This window comes from Pithys albifrons, chromosome 7 (assembly GCF_047495875.1).
Source record: "Pithys albifrons albifrons isolate INPA30051 chromosome 7, PitAlb_v1, whole genome shotgun sequence".
NCBI classification, from domain to species: domain Eukaryota; kingdom Metazoa; phylum Chordata; class Aves; order Passeriformes; family Thamnophilidae; genus Pithys; species Pithys albifrons.
Genome location: NC_092464.1, coordinates 1,491,524 through 1,513,361, shown reverse-complemented (window position 1 = coordinate 1,513,361; position 21,838 = coordinate 1,491,524). Strand labels below are relative to the sequence as shown.

At 56.1% G+C, this 21,838-nt stretch overlaps 2 protein-coding genes across 2 annotated transcripts in view; one reads left to right on the top strand and one right to left on the bottom strand.

Moving 5' to 3' along the window:
* Positions 1–988: 988 nt before the first annotated feature.
* On the top strand, positions 989–7,754 carry LOC139674363 (tumor necrosis factor receptor superfamily member 16-like). Its single transcript, XM_071560587.1, has 6 exons — positions 989–1,062; positions 2,167–2,242; positions 3,610–3,678; positions 5,194–5,429; positions 5,511–5,653; positions 7,540–7,754. Exons 1-6 carry the CDS (start codon positions 989–991, stop codon positions 7,686–7,688), a joined length of 747 nt encoding a protein of 248 aa, XP_071416688.1. The 3' UTR covers positions 7,689–7,754.
* Positions 7,755–12,331: 4,577 nt separating this feature from the next.
* The window catches only part of SETD2 (SET domain containing 2, histone lysine methyltransferase), a 68,310-nt gene continuing 58,803 nt past the window's right edge, over positions 12,332–21,838 (bottom strand). The window contains exons 19-21 of the mRNA XM_071559869.1: positions 16,204–16,284; positions 15,671–15,772; positions 12,332–14,002 (exon numbers count right to left, since the gene is read on the bottom strand). Of these exons, the coding sequence (XP_071415970.1) occupies positions 13,841–14,002; positions 15,671–15,772; positions 16,204–16,284 (345 nt within the window). The 3' untranslated portion in view covers positions 12,332–13,840. The remainder of the gene's footprint in view (positions 14,003–15,670; positions 15,773–16,203; positions 16,285–21,838) is intronic.

Here is a 21,838-nt window from a genome sequence, read left to right as displayed (position 1 = left end):
CCAGACTGTTTTCCTGGCGGGACGGGGCAGGGGGGAGGCGGCGGGGGCGGCACAGTCCCGTCCCAGTTCACACCAGTGCCATCCCAGTTAGGACCGTCCCGGCGGAGCGGGATTCGAACCCCAATCCCCGCCAGCTGAGGGGGCGGGGCTTCGCACCGAGCCACGCCTCCCTCTGCCCTCAGCCAATGGCAGAGCGCCCCGCCCGGCCCTGCCCGGGGGAGCCACGCCCACCACGGCCGGGCGAGGCGGGACGGGAGAGAGAGAGAGAGAGAGAGAGAGAGAGAGCGGGGCCGGACCGGGACTGGAACCGGGACTGGACTGGACTGGGACTGGGACTGGGACTGGGACTGGGACTGGGACTGGGACTGGGACCGGGACCGAAACCAGACCGGGATTGAACCGGGGCCGGGACTGGAACCGGGACCGAACTGGGACCAAACGGGGCCGGACCGGGACTGAACCGAGACTGAGCGGGGTCGGACTGGAACTGGAACCGGGACTGGAACCGGGACTGGGACTGAACCGAGGCCGAGCGGGACCGGACCGGGACTGAACTGAGACCGAGCGCGGCCGGACTGGGACTGAACTGGGACCGAATTGAGACCGAGCGGGGCCGGATCGGAACTGAACCGGGACCGAGCGCGGCCGGACTGGGACTGAACCGGGACCGAAAGGGACCCAGCAGAGACCGAGAGGAGCCGAGCGGGTCCGAACTGGGACCAAAAGGAGCTGAGAGGGGCCAAACAGGGACCGAAGCGGGGCCGGACGGGGCCGAACCGAGCGGGGCCGGACCGAGCGGCGCCGAACCGAGCGGGGCCGAACCGAGCGGCGCCGAACCGAGCGGGGCCGAACCGAGCGGCGCCGAACCGAGCGGGGCCGAACCGAGCGGCGCCGAACCGAGCGGGGCCGGAGCGGCTCGGAGCGTTCGAGGCGGTTCGGCCCCGCTCGGCTCGGGTCGGTCCGTCCCGGACCGGTCCCAGTGTCGGCGATGCGGCGGCTCCTGGTGCTGCTGCTGCTGCTGAGCCCGGTGCGAGCGGGAGCGGGATTGGGATTGGGATTGGGGTGGGACTGGGGTGGGACAGGGACTGGGAATGGGATTGGAACTGGGTTGGGACCGGAACTGGGGCTGGGGCTGGGCTGGGCCGGGAACGGGCTGTCCCCGCTGCCCCCGGGCCCCGCCGGCCGCCTCCGGCCCGGGACGCTCCGGGTCATTCCACCCGTGCCTTTTGTTGTGGCTTTTGGGCTTGGTTCGGTTTGCTTTGGGTCCCTTCGGTTCAGTTGCTTTTCTTTCCCTTTATCCCATTTTCCTTCATTTTTGTGTTATTTTTTCCTCTATTTTATTATTTTTATTTTATTTTCCTTTGTATTTTATTTTATTTTCCTTTGTATTTTATTTTCCTTTTTATTTTATTTTTAAACTTTATTTCATATTCTGTATTATTTTTCCCCTTTGAATTTTACTTTTATTTTCCCTTTTTACTTTATTTTCCTATTTTATTGTTTATTTCCTTAGTTTATTTTTTATTTTCTTAGTTTATTTTTTATTTTCTTATTTTATTTTTTATTTTCTTATTTTATTTTTTATTTTCTTATTTTCTTTTTTATTTCCTTATTTTATTCTTATTTTCAATTTTATTTCATTTTTATTTCATTTTCATTTTTTATTTCATTTATTAATTTGTTTTATTATTATTTTTCTATTATTATATTAGTATATTATTTATTTTATTATTTTATTTTATTATTTTATTTTTTTATTATTTTCTTTATTATATCTTATTTTGGTTTATTTCCCTTTATTTCCTGTTATTTTCCTGCCTTTAATTTTATTTCAGATTTTCCCTTGATTTTCTTCATTTTATCTCATTTGATTTCTTCCCATGTCAATGTCTTATTTCACACCCGGTTTTATTTACTATTCCTTTTATTTACTTTTTACTCTTTTCATTTGAGTTTTCACTTTTCTTTATTTCCCTTTTTTTATTATTATTATTATTATTATTATTATTATTATTATTATTATTATTATTATTATTATTATTATTATTACCACCCATCCCGGACCCCCAGGTCCCCCTTTCCATGTTTTAGGGGTGGGAATTTGGGGGGTCCTGGAGCAGCAAATGAAGGGGACACTGAGGCAGGACCCCCCTCCTGTCCCTGCAGGTGCCAGGGTGGGGCAGGGAGTGCCCCCCGTGCCCCCCCGGTGCCCCCCAGCCCTGTGACGCTGGAGACACACACAGTGAGTACCCAAAAACACCCCCCAAAAAACAGCCCCCCAGGAACACCCCCCAAAACATCACCCCCCAAAATATCCCTCCAAACACCCCCCAAAACATCCCCCCCAAAATCCCACTCTCCCCAACCCCCCCCCAAAAAAAACCACCCTCCAAAACACCCCCCCAAAACACCCCCCCAAAGCATCCCCCCAAAAATCCCCCCCAAACACCCCAGTCTCCCAAAAACTCCCCCTCCAAAACCCCCCAAAAACACCCCCCAAAAAACACACCCCTGAAACTCCCCCTCCAAAAACATCCCCCAAACATCCCCCCAAACACTCCACTCTCCCAAAAACTCCTCCTCCAAAAACCCCCCAAACACCCCCCCAAAACACCCCCTCCAGACCCCCCTCCCGAAATAACCCCCAAAACATCCCCCAAAACACCCCCAAAAACACCCCCCACAAATACCCCCTTCAAACCACCCCAGCTCCCTCACAAGGCCCATCCCAAACCACCAACAAGCCCATATCCCAACCCCCCATCCCAATCCCCCCATCCCAACCCCCCATCCCAATCCCCCCATCCCAACCCCCCCATCCCAGTCCCCCCATCCCAAACCATCCCAGCCCCCCATCCCAACCCCCCATCCCAGTCCCCCCATCCCAACCCCCCATCCCAGCCCCCCATCCCAAACCATCCCAATCCCCCATCCCAATCCCTCAATCCCAATCCTTCAATCCCAGCCCCCCATCCCAATCCCCCCATCCCAATCCCCCCATCCCAATCCCTCAATCTCAGCCCCCTATCCCAGCCCCCCATCCCAACCCCCCATCCCAACCCCCCCATCCCAGTCCCCCCATCCCAATCCCCCCATCCCAGCCCCCCATCCCAACCCCCCATCCCAACCCCCCCATCCCAATCCCCCCATCCCAACCCCCCCATCCCACCCCCTCATCCCAATCCCCCCATCCCAATCCCCCCATCCCAATCCCCCCATCCCAACCCCCCATCCCAACCCCCCATCCCAGCCCCCCATCCCAGCCCCCCATCCCAATCCCCCCATCCCAACCCCCCATCCCAGCCCCCCATCTCAGCCCCCCATCCCAACCCCCCCCATCCCAACCCCCCCATCCCAACCCCCCATCCCAGCCCCCCATCCCAAACCATCCCAATCCCCCATCCCAATCCCTCAATCCCAATCCTTCAATCCCAGCCCCCCATCTCAGCCCCCCATCCCAGCCCCCCATCCCAACCCCCCATCCCAACCCCCCATCCCAACCCCCCATCCCAACCCCCCATCCCAGCCCCCCATCCCACCCCCCATCCCAACCCCCCCATCCCAGCCCCCCATCCCAAGCCCCCCATTCCAACCCCTCTCCCCTCTCAGCCCGCAGCCCCCTCTCCCCGCAGCCGCTGCCTGAGGAGCTGTGCCCGCCCTGTGCCCCTCCCTGCACCCGTGAGTGCCACCGGGACCCGGGGATGGGGGGCACCCACGGGGGGGCTGGGCCGGGGGTTCCCCACTCCCTGCCTCAGTTTCCCCTCCTCGTGCCTCAGTTTCCCCTCCTTGTGCCTCACTGTGCTCGTGTCACTCCTTCATTTCCTCGTGTTGTTCCTCCCTTTCCCCACGTTGTTCCTCCTTTCCCCACGTTGTTCCTCCTTTCCCCACGTTGTTCCTCCCTTTCCCCACGTTGTTCCTCCTTTTCCCCACGTTGTTCCTCCTTTTCCCCACGTTGTTCCTCCTTTTCCCCACGTTGTTCCTCCTTTCCCCAAATCGTGTCTCAAATTCCCCACCTCCTGACTCGGTTTCCCTTTTTTCTGCCTCGGTTCCCTCTTCCCATCCCTCACTTTCCCCTTTCTGTGCCTCACTTTCTCCATGTCGTGCCTCAGTTTCCCTCTTGTCATTCCTTAATTTCTCATGTCCTGACTCAGTTTCCTCTTGTCATTCCTTAATTTCTCATGTCGTGCCTCAGTTTCCTCTTGTCATTCCTTAATTTCTCATGTCCTGACTCAGTTTCCCTCTTGTCATTCCTTAATTTCTCATGTCGTGCCTCAGTTTCCTCTTGTCATTCCTTAATTTCTCATGTCCTGACTCAGTTTCCCCACACAATTCCTTCATTTTCTCATCTTGTGCCTCAGTTTCCCCTTTTTGTGCCTCAGTTTCCCTTTTTTTACCTCATTCCCCCTTTTTGTACCTGCTTCCCTTTTTTTACTTCATTCCTCCTTATCGTGCCTCAGTTTCCCGTTTTTCTCTCATTCCTTTTTCCCATTTCCCCCCTTTTTTACCTCATTTCCACTTTCTGTGCTGCAGTTTCCCATTTTTTATCCAATTTCCCCTTTTTACCCAATTTCCCCCTTTCTGTGCCTCTATTTTCCTTTTTTTACCCTCTCCCTTTTTTCCCTTTTTTCCTGTTTCCCCCTTTTTTACCTCATTCCCCCTTTTTGTGCCTGTTTCCCATTTTTTACTTCATTCCTCCTTTTTGCGCCTCAATTTCCCCCTTTTCCACCTCATTCCCCCTTTTATTCCTGTTTCCCCTTTTCCACCTCATTCCCATTTTTATTCCTCAGTTCCCCTTTTTTCTCCTCATTCCCATTTTTATTCCTCAGTTCCCCTTTTTTCTCCTCATTCCCCCTTTTATTCCTGTTTCCCCTTTTCCTCCTCATTCCCATTTTTATTCCTCAGTTTCTCCTTTTCCTCCTCATTCCCATTATTATTCCTCAGTTCCCCTTTTTCCTCCTCATTCCCATTTTATTCTTCACTTTCCCCTTTTTTCTCCTCATTCCCATTTTTATTCCTCAGTTCCCCCTTTCCACTTCACTCCCTTTCCCGTTTCCCCCCGCGGCCCCGGGGGTGGTCGGGCTGTCCCCAAGTCCTGTCCCCTCCTCCGTGTCCCCTCCCGTGTCCCCCCAAGGGGCCCCGATGTCCCCAAAGCCCCCCCGATAACCCCGGGGGTCCCCCGTGCGGTCCCCGCAGACTCTGCCGCGGCTCCGCTTCCCGACGGGACCCCCTCGGGGCCGGGGGACCCCCGTGCGACCCCCGCCCTGCCAGGGGACCCCCGTGCGACCCCCGCCCTGCCAGGGGACCCCCGTGCGACCCCCGCCCTGCCAGGGGACCCCCCCGGCGCCGCCCCCCGGGGCCACCATCCCCCTCTACTGTGCCCTCCTGGCCGCCGTCGTCGTGGGGCTCGTCGCCTACGTGGCCTTCAAGTGGTGAGTTTGGGGGTCCCTGGGGGGACACGCCCGGATTTGGGGACCCCCCGGTGACCCCTCGGGGACCCCGCGCCCCCCCAGCTGGGACACCTGCAGGAAGAAGCGACAGCTGGACAAGGCGCGGGACGCGGCGGAGTCGGGAATGTCGCCCGAGGGGGAGAAACTCCGAGGGGACAGCGGGGTCTTCCTGGACACCCCCGGCCCGCAGGAGCCCCCCCAGCACGGTGGGCACCCGGGAATTCGGGGGGCACCCTGGGATTCGGGGGGCACTTGGGGGTTCAGGGGGCACCTGGGAGTTTGGGGGGCACCCGGGGATTCGGGGGGCACCCGGGAGTTTGGGGGGCACTCAGGGATTCGGGGAGCACCCGGCAATTCGGGGGGCACCCGGGAGTTCGGGGGGCACCCTGGGATTCGGGGGGCACTTGGGGGTTCGGGGGGCACCCTGGGATTCGGGGGGCACCTGGGAGTTTGGGGGGGCACCCAGGAATTCGGGGGACACCCGGGAGTTTGGGGGGCACTCAGGGATTCGGGGAGCACCCGGCAATTCGGGGGGCACCCAGGAATTCGGGGGACACCCGGGAGTTCGGGGGGCACCCTGGGATTCGGGGGGCACCCTGAGATTCGGGGGGCACCCGGGAATTCGGGGGGCGCCCGGGAGCTCAGGGGGCACCCGGGGATTCGGGGGGCACCCGAGCATTCGGGGGGCACCCGGGAATTCGGGGGGCACCCAGGAGTTTGGGGGGGCACCCGGGGATTCGGGGGGCACCTGGGGATTCGGGGGGCACCCGGGAGTTTGGGGGGCACCCAGGAATTCGGGGGGCACCCGGGAGTTTGGGGGGCACCCGGGAATTCGGGGGGCACCCAGGAATTCGGGGGGTACCCGGGAATTCGGGGGGCACCCGGGAATTCGGGGGGCACCCTGGGATTCGGGGGGTACCTGGGAGTTTGGAGGGCACCCGGGAATTCGGGGGGCACCCTGGGATTCGGGGGGCACCTGGGAGTTTGGAGGGCACCCGGGAATTCGGGGGGCACCCGGGAGTTTGGGGGGCACCCAGGAATTCGGGGGGCACCCGGGAGTTTGGGGGGCACCCAGGAATTTGGGGGGACACCCATCCCCGGTTGGGAGTCAGGGTTTGGGGGGTACCCGGGAATTCGAGGGACACTCGGGAATTTGGGGACACACGGCCCCGTGTGGGGTCAGGGGGAGTTTGGGGGCACCCAAGGATTTTGGGGGACACCCAACCCTGTGGGGGGTCAGGGTTTGGAGCACCCCGGAATTTGGGGGTGGGGTGGTCAGGGAACATCTGGATTTGGGGGGGCATCTGGATTTGGGGGTTGGGGGGACAACACGGCCCAGGGAACACCCCCATGGATTTGGGGGGACACCTGAACCCCGGGAAACACACCGAGGGGTTCTGGAGCATCCCTGCCATGGGAAGCACCTGGATGGGGCTGGGAAACACCTGGATGGGGATCAGGGAGCTCCCAGTGGGGCTGCAGAGATCCAAGTGGGGTCAGGGATACCCAGATGGGATTGGGGGCACCTGGGTGGGGTCAGGGGGACCATAAAAACCTTGGAGATCACCCGGATGGGATCGGGGAGGACCTAAAGGGGATAGGGAAGCACCTGGATTGGGTCAGGGAGACCATAAAGACCATGGAGATAACCTGGATGGGGTCAGGGAGGACCCAAAGGGGATCGGGGGGCACCTGGATGGATCCAGGAAGCACCGGGATGGGGATCGTGGAGCACTCGGTGGGGCGGGGGAGCACCGATGGGGTGGGGGAGCACCCGGTGGGGCTGCAGAGACCCAAGGGGGGGTCAGGGACACCCAAAGGGGATCGGGGAGCACCTGGATGGGGTCGGGGAGCACCTGGATGGGATCGGGGAGCACCTGGGTGGGATTGGGGAGCACCTGGATGGGGTCGGGGAGCGCTTGGATGGGGACGGGGGGACCATAAAGACCTTGGGGCTCACACGGATGGGATCAGGGAGGACCCAAAGGGGATCGGGGGTCCCTGGCCGGGGTCGGAGCCCACCCGTCCCCTGGGATGTCCCCCCGGGAGCCGTGGTGGATTCCCGGGATGCTGAGCCGGCCCTTTCCCGCAGCTCCCCCCGAGGGACCGGCCCTGCTCCAGGTGTGCCCGCGGCGGGAGGAGCTGGAGCGGCTGCTGGAGCCGGGGGGCCCGGGGGGCTCGGGGGGCTCGGGGGGCTCCGGCCCCGCGGGGACACCGGGCGATGTCACCTCCGCCGTGTGACACCCCCGGGCCCTCCCCGAGCCGTCCCGGCGGGATCGGGGGGTTTGTGCTTCCATAGGGATTCTGCGAGGGTGGGATGGGGTGGCTGGGGGGGGACACGGGAATGGGGCTGGGCCGGGGGGGGACATTAAACGTGTCACTTGGGGCCACCAGCGTTTGTGTCCTCGGGTGTTTGTGTGGCCGTGGAAATGCCTGTTCTGGGCTGTGTCCCCAGTGTCCCCACGTGTCCATGTGTCCCCTTGGGTGTCCCCACGTGTCCATGTGTCCCTTCGGGTGTCCCCACGTGTCCATGGGTCCCCTCGGGTGTGTCCATGTGTCCCCAGGTGTCCATGCGTCTCCTCGGGTGTCCCGAGTGTCCCCAGGTGTCCGTCTTTCCCTGGGATGTGTCCCCTCGGGTGTCCCCAGGTGTCCTCAGGATGTGTCCCTGGGCTGTGTCCCTGGCTGTCCGTGTGTCCCTGGGCTGTGTCCCCAGGTGTCTGTGTGTCCCCAGGATGGCTGTCCTTGGGTGTCTGTGTGTCCACACAAAGTGCATTTCCCTGGGTTGTGTCCCCTCGGGTGTCCCCACGTGCCCTCAGGACGTGTCCCCTCGGGTGTCTCTGTGTCCCCAGGATCTGTGTCCCCCTGGCTGTCCGTGTGTCCCTGGGAGGTGTCCCCCCCTCAGGTGTCCCTGGGAGGTGTCCCCTGAGGTGTCCGTGTGTCCCTGGGAGGTGTCCCCTCAGGTGTCTGTGTGTCCTTGGGAGGTGTCCCCCCCTCAGGTGTCCCTGTGTCCCTGGGAGGTGTCCCCTGAGGTGTCCGTGTGTCCCTGGGAGGTGTCCCCCCCTCAGGTGTCCGTGTGTCCCTGGGAGGTGTCCCCCCCTCAGGTGTCCGTGTGTCCCTGGGAGGTGTCCCCTCAGGTGTCCCTGTGTCCCTGGGAGGTGTCCCCCCCTCAGGTGTCCGTGTGTCCCTGGGAGGTGTCCCCCCCTCGGGCATCCCTGTGTGTCCCCGTGATGTGTCCCCAGGTGTCCCCGTGTCCCCAGGATGTGTCCTGGGTGTCCGTGTGTCCCTCCAATGGTGTCCCTGGGAATTGTCCCCTCCTCAGGTGTCCCCCCATGTCCCCAGGACGTCTCTCCTCGGGTGTCCCCAAATCCCACCCGGACCCCTCAGGGCTTGGGGGCTGTGACTGTGTCACTGTTCAAACATTCCCTGCCATTCCCAAACATTCCCTGCCACTCCCAAACATTCCCTGCCATTCCCCAACATTCCCTGCCATTCCCAAACATCCCCTGCCATTCCCTGCCATTCCCCAAACATTCCCCATCCCTCCCTGCCATTCCCAAACATTCCCAAACATTCCCTGTCATTCCCTGCCATTCCCCAAACATTCCCCATCCCTCCCTGCCATTCCCAAACATTCCCAAACATTCCCTGCCATTCCCAAACATTCCCCATCATTCCCCAACATTCCCCATCATTCCCAAACATTCTCTGCCATTCCCAAACATTCCCTGTCATTCCCAAACATTCCCCATCATTCCCCAAACATTCCCTGCCATTCCCAAACATTCCCCGTCATTCCCAAACATTCCCCAACATTCCCTGCCATTCCCCAAACATTCCCTGTCATTCCCAAACCTTCCCCATCATTCCCAAACATTCCCTGCCATTCCCAAACCTTCCCCATCATTCCCAAACATTCCCCATCATTCCCAAACATTCCCTGCCATTCCCCAAACATTCCCTGTCATTCCCTGCCATCCCCAAACATTCCCTGCCATTCCCAGCCATTCCCAAACATTCCCTGTCATTCCCTGCCATCCCCAAACATTCCCTGCCATTCCCAAACATTCCCTGCCATTCCCAAACATTCCCTGTCATTCCCTGCCATTCCCAAACATTCCCTGCCATTCCCAAACATTCCCTGCCATTCCCAAACATTCCCCATTATCCCCCCAATTAATTTGTTATTTCCCCCCCCAAATATTTCATGTTATTTCCAAATATTCTCTGAGCAATTTTCCCATTATGGCCCAAATATTCCTTGTTATTCCCTGAACATTCCCCGAATATTTCCTATTATTCCTCAAATGACTTTTCTATTCCTTCCCAAATATTCCATATTATTCCCTTAATTAATTGTTTATTATTCCCCATATTTTCCCTGAGCTATTTCTCTATGATCCCCCCAACATTCCCCAAATATTCCCCCAATTAATTTGCAAATATTCCCCAAATATTCCCTAAATATTCCCGAGATTTTTGGCATCATTCCCCAATATCTGCTGTTATTCCCCAAACATTTCCCGAGCTATTTTTCCTATTGCTGCCCAAATATTTCCTGTTATTATTCCCCAGTCCCTCCCAAGGATTGTTAATTATTCCCTAAATATTTCCCATTATTACTCACAGTAATTTTCTAATAATTCCCAAATATTCCCCAAATATTCCCTATTCTTTCCCAAACTATTTTGCTGTTATTTCCCAACTATTCCCCAAGTTATCCCACAAACATTCCCAACACTTGCTCTCGTTCCCCAAACATTCCCCATTATTCCCAAACATTTCCTAAGCCACTTCCCTATTCTTGCCCCAATATTCCCGATATTCCCGATATTCCCAGGACATTCCTCACACTCCAGCTGCTATTCCCCAATTCTTCCCTCAGCAATTTTATTATTTCCCAAATACTTCCTATTGTTTCCCAAATATTCCTCAAATTATTTTTCTTTTACTCCCCAAATATTCCCTAAATATTTCCTCTTATTCCTGCAAGGATTTTGTTGTTATTCCCCAAATATTTATTTCCCAACTCCTTCCCAAACCATTTTATTTCCCAAATATTTGCTGTTCCCCAAACATTCCCTCTCATTCCCCAAATTATTTCATTTTCCCTGAACATTCCCCAAATATTTCCTATTTTTCCCCAAATATTCCCCTACTATTTCCCAACTACTCCCTGAATTATTTTCCTCTTATTCCCCCAAAATTCCCCAAGTATTTCCTAAGCTCTTTTCCTGTAAATTTTCCAAACACTTTCTATTAGTCCCCAAATATTCCCTGTATTTTTCCGTTCCTCCCCAAATATTCTCCATTATCCCCCAAACTCTTCCCATTATTCCTCCAGTTCTGGACTGTCCTTCCCCAAACCTTTGCTGTTATTCCCAGGTGTCCCCGTGTCCTTCTCTGGGAATGTCCCCTCAGGTGTCCCTGGGAGTGTCCCTGGGTGTGTCCCCTCAGGTATCCAGGAGTGTCCCCTCAGGTGTCCTCAGGTGTGTCCCGTCAGGTGTCCCTGGGAATGTCCCCAGGTATCCAAGAGTGTCCCCTGAGGTGTCCCCAGGTGTGTCTCCTCAGGTGTCCAGGTGTGTCCCCTCAGGTGTCCTCAGGTGTGTCCCCTCAGGTGTCCCTGGGTGTGTCCCCTCAGGTGTCCCCAGGTGTGTCCCCTCAGGTGTCCCTGGGAATGTCCCCTCAGGTGTCCCTGGGTGTGTCCCCTCAGGTGTCCCTGGGAATGTCACCTCAGGTGTCCCCGGGTGTGTCCCCTCAGGTGTCCCCAGGTGTGTCCCCTCAGGTGTCCCTGGGAATGTCACCTCAGGTGTCCCCAGGTGTGTCCCCTCAGGTGTCCCCAGGTGTGTCCCCTCAGGTGTCCCCTGGGTGTGTCTCCTCAGGTGTCCCTGGGAATGTCCCCAGGTATCCAGGTGTGTCCCCTGATGTGTCCCCAGGTGTGTCCCCTCAGGTGTCCCCATGTCCCCCCCAGGGTGGCCCTGGCTGAGGGGACACCCCGAGAGCCCCAAGTGTCACCTTTTTAACCCCCAAACTCTCCGGGCTCTCCCCGAGCCCTCCCTTCCCATTCCCAGGTGTTGGGATTTCCTGGGAATGCTGAATGTCCCCGGGAGTCCCCGGAGCCACCCCCCTCCCCCCCCCCCCCATGCCCGGCACCGATTTGGGATTTTTGGGGCTCATTTTTCTTTGGATTTTTTTTTTTTATTTTTTTCTCTTTTTTTGCCTTTTTTGTTTTTTACATAAAAAGTTCCGTAAAAATTGGAGAAAGTAAAATGCTGGAAGCGATAAAACTGATCTTATCCACAGGGGCAGAAATCCGCACGTATTTACAGGGAAAGGGCGGCGAAACCCAGGGAACGACTCCAAAAAAACCCCGGGAAGAAACCCCAAAACTCTCCTGGCCAAGAGTTCCCGCGGGATCGGCAAGTTTGGGGCCAAAAGCAACGGAAAAAAGCAAATTATTATCAATATATTCACAGAAACGTTAAAATATAATACAGAGCTTGAGAGCAGCGCCGGCAACGCTCGGCTTGGCAAAGCCTGGCCTGGGAAACCGGGCTTGGCAAAGCCTGGCTGGGGAAACCGGGCTTGGCAAAGCCTGGCCTGGGGAACCGGGCTTGGCAAAGCCTGGCCTGGGGAACCGGGCTTGGCAAAGCCTGGCCTGGGGAACCGGGCTTGGCAAAGCCTGGCCTGGGGAAACCGGGCTTGGCAAAGCCTGGCCTGGGGAAACCGGGCTTGGCAAAGCCTGGCCTGGGGAACCGGGCTTGGCAAAGCCTGGCCTGGGGAAACCGGGCTTGGCAAAGCCTGGCCTGGGGAAACCGGGCTTGGCAAAGCCTGGCCTGGGGAACCGGGCTTGGCAAAGCCTGGCCTGGGGAAACCGGGCTTGGCAAAGCCTGGCTTGGGAAAACTAGGCTTGGCAAAGCCTGGCTTGGGAAACCGGGCTTGGCAAAGCCTGGCTTGGCAAAGCCTGGCCTGGGGAACCGGGCTTGGCAAAGCCTGGCTTGGGAAAACTAGGCTTGGCAAAGCCTGGCCTGAGGAACCGGGCTTGGCAAAGCCTGGCCTGGGGAACCGGGCTTGGCAAAGCCTGGCCTGGGGAAACCGGGCTTGGCAAAGCCTGGCCTGGGGAAACCGGGCTTGGCAAAGCCTGGCCTGGGGAAACCGGGCTTGGCAAAGCCTGGCCTGGGGAACCGGGCTTGGCAAAGCCTGGCCTGGGGAAACCGGGCTTGGCAAAGCCTGGCTTGGGAAAACTAGGCTTGGCAAAGCCTGGCTTGGGAAACCGGGCTTGGCAAAGCCTGGCTTGGCAAAGCCTGGCCTGGGGAACCGGGCTTGGCAAAGCCTGGCTTGGGAAAACTAGGCTTGGCAAAGCCTGGCCTGAGGAACCGGGCTTGGCAAAGCCTGGCCTGGGGAACCGGGCTTGGCAAAGCCTGGCCTGGGGAACCGGGCTTGGCAAAGCTTGGCGTGGGAAACCGGGCTTGGCAAAGCCTGGCTTGGGAAAACTAGGCTTGGCAAAGCCTGGCTTGGGAAACCGGGCTTGGCAAAGCCTGGCTTGGGGAACCGGGCTTGGCAAAGCCTGGCGTGGGAAACTGGGCTTGGCAAAGCCTGGCTTGGGGAAACCGGGCTTGGCAAAGCCTGGCCTGGAAAACCGGGCTTGGCAAAGCCTGGCTTGGGAAAACCGGGCTTGGCAAAGCCTGGCCTGGGGAACCGGGCTTGGCAAAGCCTGGCTTGGGAAAACTAGGCTTGGCAAAGCCTGGCCTGAGGAACCGGGCTTGGCAAAGCCTGGCTTGGGAAACTGGGCTTGGCAAAGCCTGGCCTGGGGAACCAGGCTTGGCAAAGCCTGGCTTGGGGAAACCAGGTTTGGGGAAACCGGGTTTGGCAAAGCCTGGCTTGGGGAAACCAGACTTAGCAAAGCCTGGCTTGGGGAAACTGGGCTTGGCAAAGCCTGGCCTGAGGAAATCGGGCTTGGGAAAACCGGGCTTGGCAAACCCCGGCTTGGGGAAACCGGGCTTGGCAAAGCCTGGCTTGGGAAAACCAGGTTTGGGAAAACCGGGCTTGGCAAAGCCTGGCTTAGAGAAAACCAGGCTTGGGAAAACCAGGCTTGGCAAAGCCTGGCTTAGGGAACTCAGACTTGGGAAAACCAGGCTTGGCAAAGCCTGGCTTAGGGAACTCAGACTTGGGAAAACTGGGCTTGCAAAGCCTGGCTTAGGGAAATCAGACTCAGGAAAACCAGGCTTGGCAAAGCCCAGCTTGGCCTCGGCGTCGGGAACGATGGTTCTTTTCCTTTAAAAAAAATGTCATGGTAATAATAAAACTCCCAGGCTGGTGGTTCCAAAGGGCCAATCCTGGCGGGAATTGCGGCTCCCCAGGTCAGATCCGAGGGGTGGGGGGGGCTATTCCAGGGGCTATTCCAGCTCCGTGTCCTCTTTGGGCTTGTAGAGGATCCCGAATTTCTGCATGTACTTCTTGATGTACTCCTTGGTCTTGTGCTTGACGTTCTCGTTGCACTCCAGGTCCTCGGGGGTCTTGCAGTACTTGAGCTCCTTGTTCATCACCCCGTGGGTCAGCTGGACACGTGGGAATGTGGCTCAGCCCGGAATTCCGGGCCACCATTCCCACAGTAACTCCTGCTCCTTCCAAGCATTCCCCCAGCTCTGGTCCCATTAGTGCCCAAACAGCTCCTGTTCTTCCCCAAACATTCCCCAAATATTTCCTGATATTTCCAAATACTCTCTAAGATCTTTTTCTATTATTGCCCACAGAGTTCCTGTTATTCCCCAAACATTCCCCAAACATTCCCCAAATAGTCCCCAAACGTTCCCCAAATATTGCCCAAACATTCCCCAAATATTCCTCAAACATTCCCCAAATATTGCCCAAATATTCCCCAAATATTGCCCAAATATTGCCCAAATATTCCCCAAATATTGCCCAAACATTCCCCAAATATTCCTCAAACATTCCCCAAATATTCCTCAAACATTCCCCAAATAGTCCCCAAACACTCCCCAAATATTCCCCAAATATTCCCCATTATTCCCCAAATACTTTCTGCTGTTTCCAAATATTCTCTAAGCTCTTTTCCTATTATTGCCCAAATAGTTTTTGTTATTCCCTAAGAATTCCCCAAAAATTCCCCACTATTCCCCAAATATTTCCTATTATTGCCCCAACTTTTCTTTTACTTCTGAAATATTCCCCAAATATTTCCTAGGCCTCCAATTGCTCATTTCCCAAATATTCCCTAAATATTTGATAATATTCCCCCAATACTTGCTGTTATTTCCCAGATATTCCCTAAGCTATTTCCCCATTATTCCCCCAAACTATTCCCCAACTTTTCCATTACTTTCCAAACATTTCCCCAATATTTGCCATTTTTCTCCCAATCATTTGCTATTATTCCCCAAATATTCCATATTATTCCCCATCCCTTTCCCAAACCCTTTTGCTGTTATTCCCCAAATACTTCCTATTATTCCTGAGCTATTTCCCAAACCATTTTGCTGGGGGGTTTTGGGGCTTATTTTGTTTATTTGCTGTTTTCCCCCAAACATTTCCTATCACTCCCCAAACTATTTCGCCATTTTTTCCCCAAATATTTCTCCAATATTTCCTGATATTCCCCAAATATCCCATTATTCCCAACTCCTGTTACCCCCCACCTCCTCTCTCCCTGGAGCCCTCCCTATGTCCTCGTGTTCCTGTATCCCCATATCCCACATCCCCATATCCCTCCATCCATCATGTCCCTGTCCTTGTGTCCCCATGTCCCTGGATCCCTCATGTCCCCACATTCCCACATTCCTGTATCCCTTGTGTCCAAGTGTCCCCATGTCCCTGGATCCCTCGTCTCCAAGTGTCCCCATGTCCCTGGATCCCTTGTCTCCAAGTGTCCCCATGTCCCCACATTCCCACATTCTTGTATCCCTTGTCTCCAAGTGTCCCCATGTCCCTGGATCCCTCGTCTCCAAGTGTCCCCATGTCCCCACATTCCCACATTCTTGTATCCCTTGTCTCCAAGTGTCCCCATGTCCCTGGATCCCTCGTCTCCAAGTGTCCCCATGTCCCTGGATCCCTCGTGTCCAAGTGTTCCCATGGCCCCACATTCCCACATTCTTGTATCCCTTGTCTCCAAGTGTCCCCATGTCCCCACATCCCCATGTCCCTGGATCCCTCGTCTCCAAGTGTCCCCATGTCCCCACATCCCCATGTCCCCGGATCCCGTGTCCCACCTTCCGTGCCAGGTGTTTGAAGTCCTCAGTTGTGGTGATCCTGCCCACTTTGCAGTCGGGTTTCCGATAGGGATTCAGGCACTGCACGATGAACTGGGACATCTGTGGGAGACACACCTGGATCCAGTGCCTGCTCCTCCCATCCCAGCCCGGCCCATCCCATCCCATCCCACCCAATCCCATCCCCTCCCATCCCATCCCATCCCATCCCATCCCACCCCACCCCATCCCATCCCATCCCATCCCATCCCACCCCACCCCATCCCACCCCACCCCATCCCATCCCATCCCATCCCATCCCACCCCACCCCATCCCATCCCATCCCATCCCATCCCATCCCATCCCACCCCACCCCATCCCATCCCACCCCACCCCATCCCATCCCATCCCACCCCACCCCATCCCATCCCATCCCATCCCATCCCACCCCACCCCATCCCATCCCATCCCATCCCATCCCATCCCATCCCATCCCACCCCACCCCATCCCATCCCATCCCACCCCATCCCATCCCATCCCATCCCATCCCACCTCTTTCCGGAACACCTCCTTGCTCTTCTTGGCCAGCTCGCTGGACGTGTCAGCTTCTGCCGTCTTGGGCTTCTTGGAAGACTGGGAAGAGGGAACAGTGGGATGGATGGCGGCAATTCCCAGGCCTCCTCCTGCCCTGGGCACTGCCCGTCCTGCCCCACAGCCCATTCCCAGGGGGATTCCCACACTGGTCCCAGTGAGATTCCCAGCCTAGCACCAGCACACTCTCCAGTTCATTCCCAGCACAATTCCCAGCCCATTCCCAGCACACTCTCCAGTTCATTCCCAGCACAATTCCCAGCCCATTCCCAGCACACTCTCCAGTTCATTCCCAGCCCATTCCCAGCACACTCTCCAGTCCATTCCCAGCACACTCTCCAGTCCATTCCCAGCACAATTCCCAGCCCATTCCCAGCACACTCTCCAGTCCATTCCCAGCACGCTCTCTGGCCATTCCCAGCACACTCTCCAGTCCATTCCCAGCACAATTCCCAGCACACTCTTCGGTCCATTCCCAGCACAATTCCCAGCCCATTCCCAGCACACTCTCCAGTCCATTCCCAGCACACTCTCCAGCTCATTCCCAGCCCATTCCCAGCACACTCTCTGGCCCATTCCCAGCAAGATTCCCAGCCTGCTCCCTGCAGGCTCTGCAGCCCAATCCAGGCACTTCCCAGCCTGGTCCCAGTGACCCTCCCAGTCCAGTGCTGGTCACTCCCCAGTTCAATCCCAGCAGTCCCAGTGACCTTCCCAGCCTGTCCCAGTGATCTTCCCAACCCGCTCCCAACATCATTCCCAGCCTATTCCTGGTGAGCTTCCCAGCCCAGCACTGCCATGCTCCCTATCCTGAACAAGGAGCTTCCCAGCCTGGTCCTGATCAACTTCCCAGCCTATTCCCAGCAGTTCCCTGTCTATTCCCAGTGAACTTCCCAGCCCAGTCCTAAGGCTCTCCCAATCTATTCCCGACCCTTTCCCAGCCCAACCCCAGTGCTCTCCCAGTCTATTCCCAGTATCCTTCCCAGCCCAGTCCCAGTACTCTCCCAGTCTATTCCCGATCCTTTCCCAGCCCAACCCCAGTGCTCTCCCACTCCATTCCCAGTATCCTTCCCAGTCCCGTCCCAGTGCTCTCCCAGTCCATTCCCAGTATCCTTCCCAGTCCCGTCCCAGTGCTCTCCCAGTCCATTCCCAGTATCCTTCCCAGCCCAGTCCCAGTGCTCTCCCAGCCCAGCACTGGCACATTTTCCAGTCTGACCCAGGCACATTTCCCAGTTTGTTCCTGGGGAGCTTCCCAGCCCAACCCCGGCACGCTCCACACCCCAATCCAGGCATCTCCCAGCCCATTCCTGGGGAGCTTCCCATCCCCCTGCCAGCACCCTCCTCTCCCCACTCCAGGCACAATTCCCAGCCCATTCCACCCTGCTCCCCCCAATCCAGGCACAATTCCCAGCCCATTCCATCCTGCTCCCCCCAATCCAGGCACAATTCCCAGTCTGATCCCAGCACACCCCCAGCCCAGTCCCAGCATTTCCCTCCCCTGATCCCGGCACTGCCCAGCCCAATCCTGGCACAATTCCCAGCACACTCCAGGGCGGGGAGCACAGTCTGCCAGACCACTCCTCACTCTTGTTTTCCTTGGAAAGAAAGCTGGGAGAAGAGCAGGAGCAGGTTCTGGGGGAGCTGGGCTGCTCCAGAGTGGGAGCAAACCCTGCCTGGGGATTCTCCTGCAGGAATTCCCTGAGAGGGCTGGGAACTTCCACAAGGACTCACAGGGATTATCTTCAGCTACAGCCAGGATGAAGTGGATTTTCCAGGAATTTCTGGCTGCTTCCCTGCGTGCTGATCCCTGATTCCATTGGCTGCCTGCACTGCTGGAGCAGGAGGGGCTCCAGGTGCATCCCAGCACATCCCTGTGCTCCACACCCTCCTCCCAGACCCCCAGCCCAGCTCGGGGTGGGACACCCTCGGAGCCCAAGGAAGGGAAAAGCAGCATCTCCCCCAGCACCATTTCCTGGGAGAGGTTTGGGAACTGCAGGTCGTCACCACTTGGATTTAAGGATGGGAAGAGTGAAAGGACTTGGGGAGGCGGGAGAGGTTCCCTTTTCCCTCTGCTCTTTGATGATGTTCCGTTGGTTGTTTTAATTAAAAAAAAATAAATTAAGTGTTTAACACTGAAAAAAGCAGGAGCCATCCCATTCCTTTGAATCCCTGAAAACGTGCCTGGCTGGAGGGCAGAGCTGCAAAATCCCGGGAGCAGAGGGGCTGGAATTGCCCCCTGGGGGGCCACAATGGGGCCGGTTTATGGCCCAGGGACATCAAAGCTCTGCTGTGCCACCCGCGGCTCTGCCACTTCAAAGGGCCGGGAATGGGGAGCAGCTGGAGCCGGGATGGGATGGAATCTGGATGGGATGAAGTCTGGATGGGATGGAGCCAGGATGGAGCCGGGACAGAGCCCGGATGGAGCCGGGATGGAGCCTGAAGCGGCTCTGGCACGGCAGCGGCGGCACCAAATCCTGCCAGGCTCAGCAAAGCAAACCCTTCTGCACCCCCAAACCCCCCATCAAACCCTTCTGCACCCCCAAATCCTCCCCCATCAAACCCTTCTGCACCCCCAAATCCTCCCCCATCAAACCCTTCTGCACCCCCAAATCCTCCATCAAACCCTTCTGCACCCCCAAATCCTCCATCAAACCCTTCTGCACCCCCAAATCCTCCCCCATCAAACCCTTCTGCACCCCCAAACCCCCCATCAAACCCTTCTGCACCCCCAAACTCTCCTACATCAAACCCTTCTGCACCCCCAAACCCCCCATCAAACCCTTCTGCACCCCCAAACCCTCCATCAAACCCTTCTCCACCCCCCAAATCCTCCATCAAACCCTTCTCCACCCCCAAACCCTCCATCAAACCCTTCTGTACCCCCAAACCCTCCATCAAACCCTTCTGCACCCCCAAACCCTCCATCAAACCCTTCTGCACCCCAAACCCTCCATCAAACCCTTCTGCACCCCCAAACCCCCCATCAAACCCTTCTGCACCCCCAAACTCTCCTCCATCAAACCCTTCTGCACCCCCAAACCCTCCATCAAATCCTTCTCCACCTCCAATCCCTTCTGCAACCCAAATCCTTCTCCATCAATCCCTTCTCCACCCCCAAATCCTTTTCCATCAAACTCTTCTCCACTCCCAGTCCCTTCTCCATCAAATCCTTCACCACCAATCCCTTCTCTACCCCCAAATCTTCCTCCATCAAACCCTTCTCCACCCCCAAACCCCCCATCAAATCCTTCACCACCAATCCCTTCTGCACCCCCAATCCCTTCTCCATCAAACCCTTCTTCACCCCCCTCCATTTTCCACCCCCAAATCCTTCTCCACCACATCCTTCTCCATCACCAACCCCTTCTCCCCTGTCACACTCTTTTCCACCCTCAAACCCTTCTCAGCTTTCCAATCCTTCTCCACCCCCAAATCCTTCACCCCCAAATCCTTCTCCATTAAGCCCTTCCCCAATCCCTTTGCCATCCCCAAATCCTTCTCCATCCCCAGAACATTCTTCACCCCAAATCCATCCTCCATTCCCTCCTCCATCCTCCATTCCCTCCTCCATCCTCCATTCCCTCCTCCATCCTCCATTCCCTCCTCCATCCTCCATTCCCTCCTCCATCCTCCATTCCCTCCTCCATTCCCTTCTCTTCCCCCCAAACCTTCCCCACCCTCTAAAACCTTCTCCACCTTCTCCATGTGGGATGAGGGGAAAAATCTGTGTCAGAATTTGCACGGAAAGATGAGGAGGAGAAAGAGAAACTCCATTTCCAAGCTGCTCCTTGTGAAAGGTGCCAATTTTTCCTTAGGGAATTTCTCCTAATTTAGAGCTAAAATTCCCTGTTATTTTAATATTAAAACCTCCCAGTCAAGGGTCTCCCCCCTCCCTCCTCCAAAGCATTCCCATAATCCAAGGCTGTGGAAAACTAACACAGGGAAAGCTCCAGAATGAAGTCCCAGTTTATCAGACTCCAGAGGAAACTGGGATGGAGAAGCCACAAAGATGCTCCTGGGGGAAAACAAGGAATGGGACCAAGAAGCCAAACGTGTGGGAATTCTGGAGGAGCCTGACTGGGATTTGGGGATCTGCTCCACTGACATTGACCTTTCCATGTTTTCCATGGAGAACCAACCAGCAGAGACACAAACACATCGTGCCACAAATCCAGGTTTTTTCCAGGATGGAAAACCTTTGGCATCCAGCCCAGTGCCAACATTCCCGAGAGCTCCACGGGGCCACTCCTGCAGGAAACCCCTTTTCCAAGGGGAAAACTGGGATCCCAAATGTGCTTTCCAGGGAAATGGTGCTGGCCCTTCCCACCTCTCCTGTGCCTTTCCATCCCAGCCCTTCCCCATGGAAAGGGAGCTCCAGGAATAGCAGCAGCAGCTGCAGCCGGAGCCACCAGGCCGGGGGGTTTAATCCCTCCTGGAGAAGGGCTGGGGTGGGGAGGGGGGAAAATCCAAGGAATGTGGTCACAGGAGGGAGCTCTGACATGGGAATTCAGTGCCAGGAAAGACGGGACCCTCTGGCTCTCCTGGCCCAGAAAGAAGACAAGGATGGAAAGCTCTGGAATGAGCAGGAATCACCTCCCTGGGAGGGCACCCCGAGCCCCAAGGCCGTGGCTCCTTTGGGAATGAGGGATTGGAGGATTCAGGGAATTTCTGCACCTAAAAACTGGGATTTGGGGGGTTGAGGGAGGAGCCAAACCTGGAGGGAGCAGCCAATTCCTGCCCATCCCAAGGTGAAGCCCTTGGATTGTCAGCCCAGCCCTCAGCTCCTTTTTATCCCAGTTTAGGGACAGAAGTCCATATTTATGGGATAAATCCCAAATTTATGGGATGAAAGCCCAAATTTATGGGATAAATCCCATATTTATGGGATAAAAGCCCAAATTTATGGGATAAATCCCACATTTATGGGATGCAATCCCACATTTATGGGATGAAAGCCCAAATTTATGGGATAAATCCCACATTTATGGGATGAAAGCCCAGATTTATGGGATAAATCTCACATTTATGGGATGAAATCCCACATTTATGGGATGAAAGCCCAAATTTATGGGATAAATCCCACATTTATGGGATGCAATCCCACATTTATGGGATGAAAGCCCAAATTCATGGGATAAATCCCACATTTATGGGATAAATCCCACACTTATGGGATGCAAACCCACATTTATGGGATGAAAGCCCAAATTCATGGGATAAATCCCACATTTATGGGATGCAATCCCACATTTATGGGATGCAATCCCACATTTATGGGATGCAATCCCACATTTATGGGAGCACCTTCCGTTGCTTGCAGGAAGCACCAGGACCCTCAGAATTCCATAGGGAAATGACTCCCACGCTGGGAAGCACCAGCACAGCTCCATTTCCCTGCTCCAAACATCCCACCCTTCTCCCTCAGGGATGTTCCCAAGATCTCCAGGCTGGGCCACACCACTAAACCTCAGCTCATCCCTCCACAGGGATGGATTTTCCAGCTATTCCACCTTAACTAAACCCACCTAAAGCCTGAAATTGAGGTTTCCTTGAGGAACCCCAACATCCTTCAGCCCCGACCCACAAGATCCCAGAACCA

Coding starts and splice junctions, on each gene's coding strand:
- LOC139674363 (XM_071560587.1), top strand. CDS start 989: ATGCGGCGGCTCCTGGTGCTGCTGCTGCTGCTGAGCCCGGTGCGAGCG. Junction 2,243..3,609: donor TGACGCTGGAGACACACACA/GTGAGTACCCAA, acceptor CTCCCCTCTCAG/CCCGCAGCCCCCTCTCCCCG. Junction 3,679..5,193: donor CTGTGCCCCTCCCTGCACCC/GTGAGTGCCACC, acceptor CGGTCCCCGCAG/ACTCTGCCGCGGCTCCGCTT.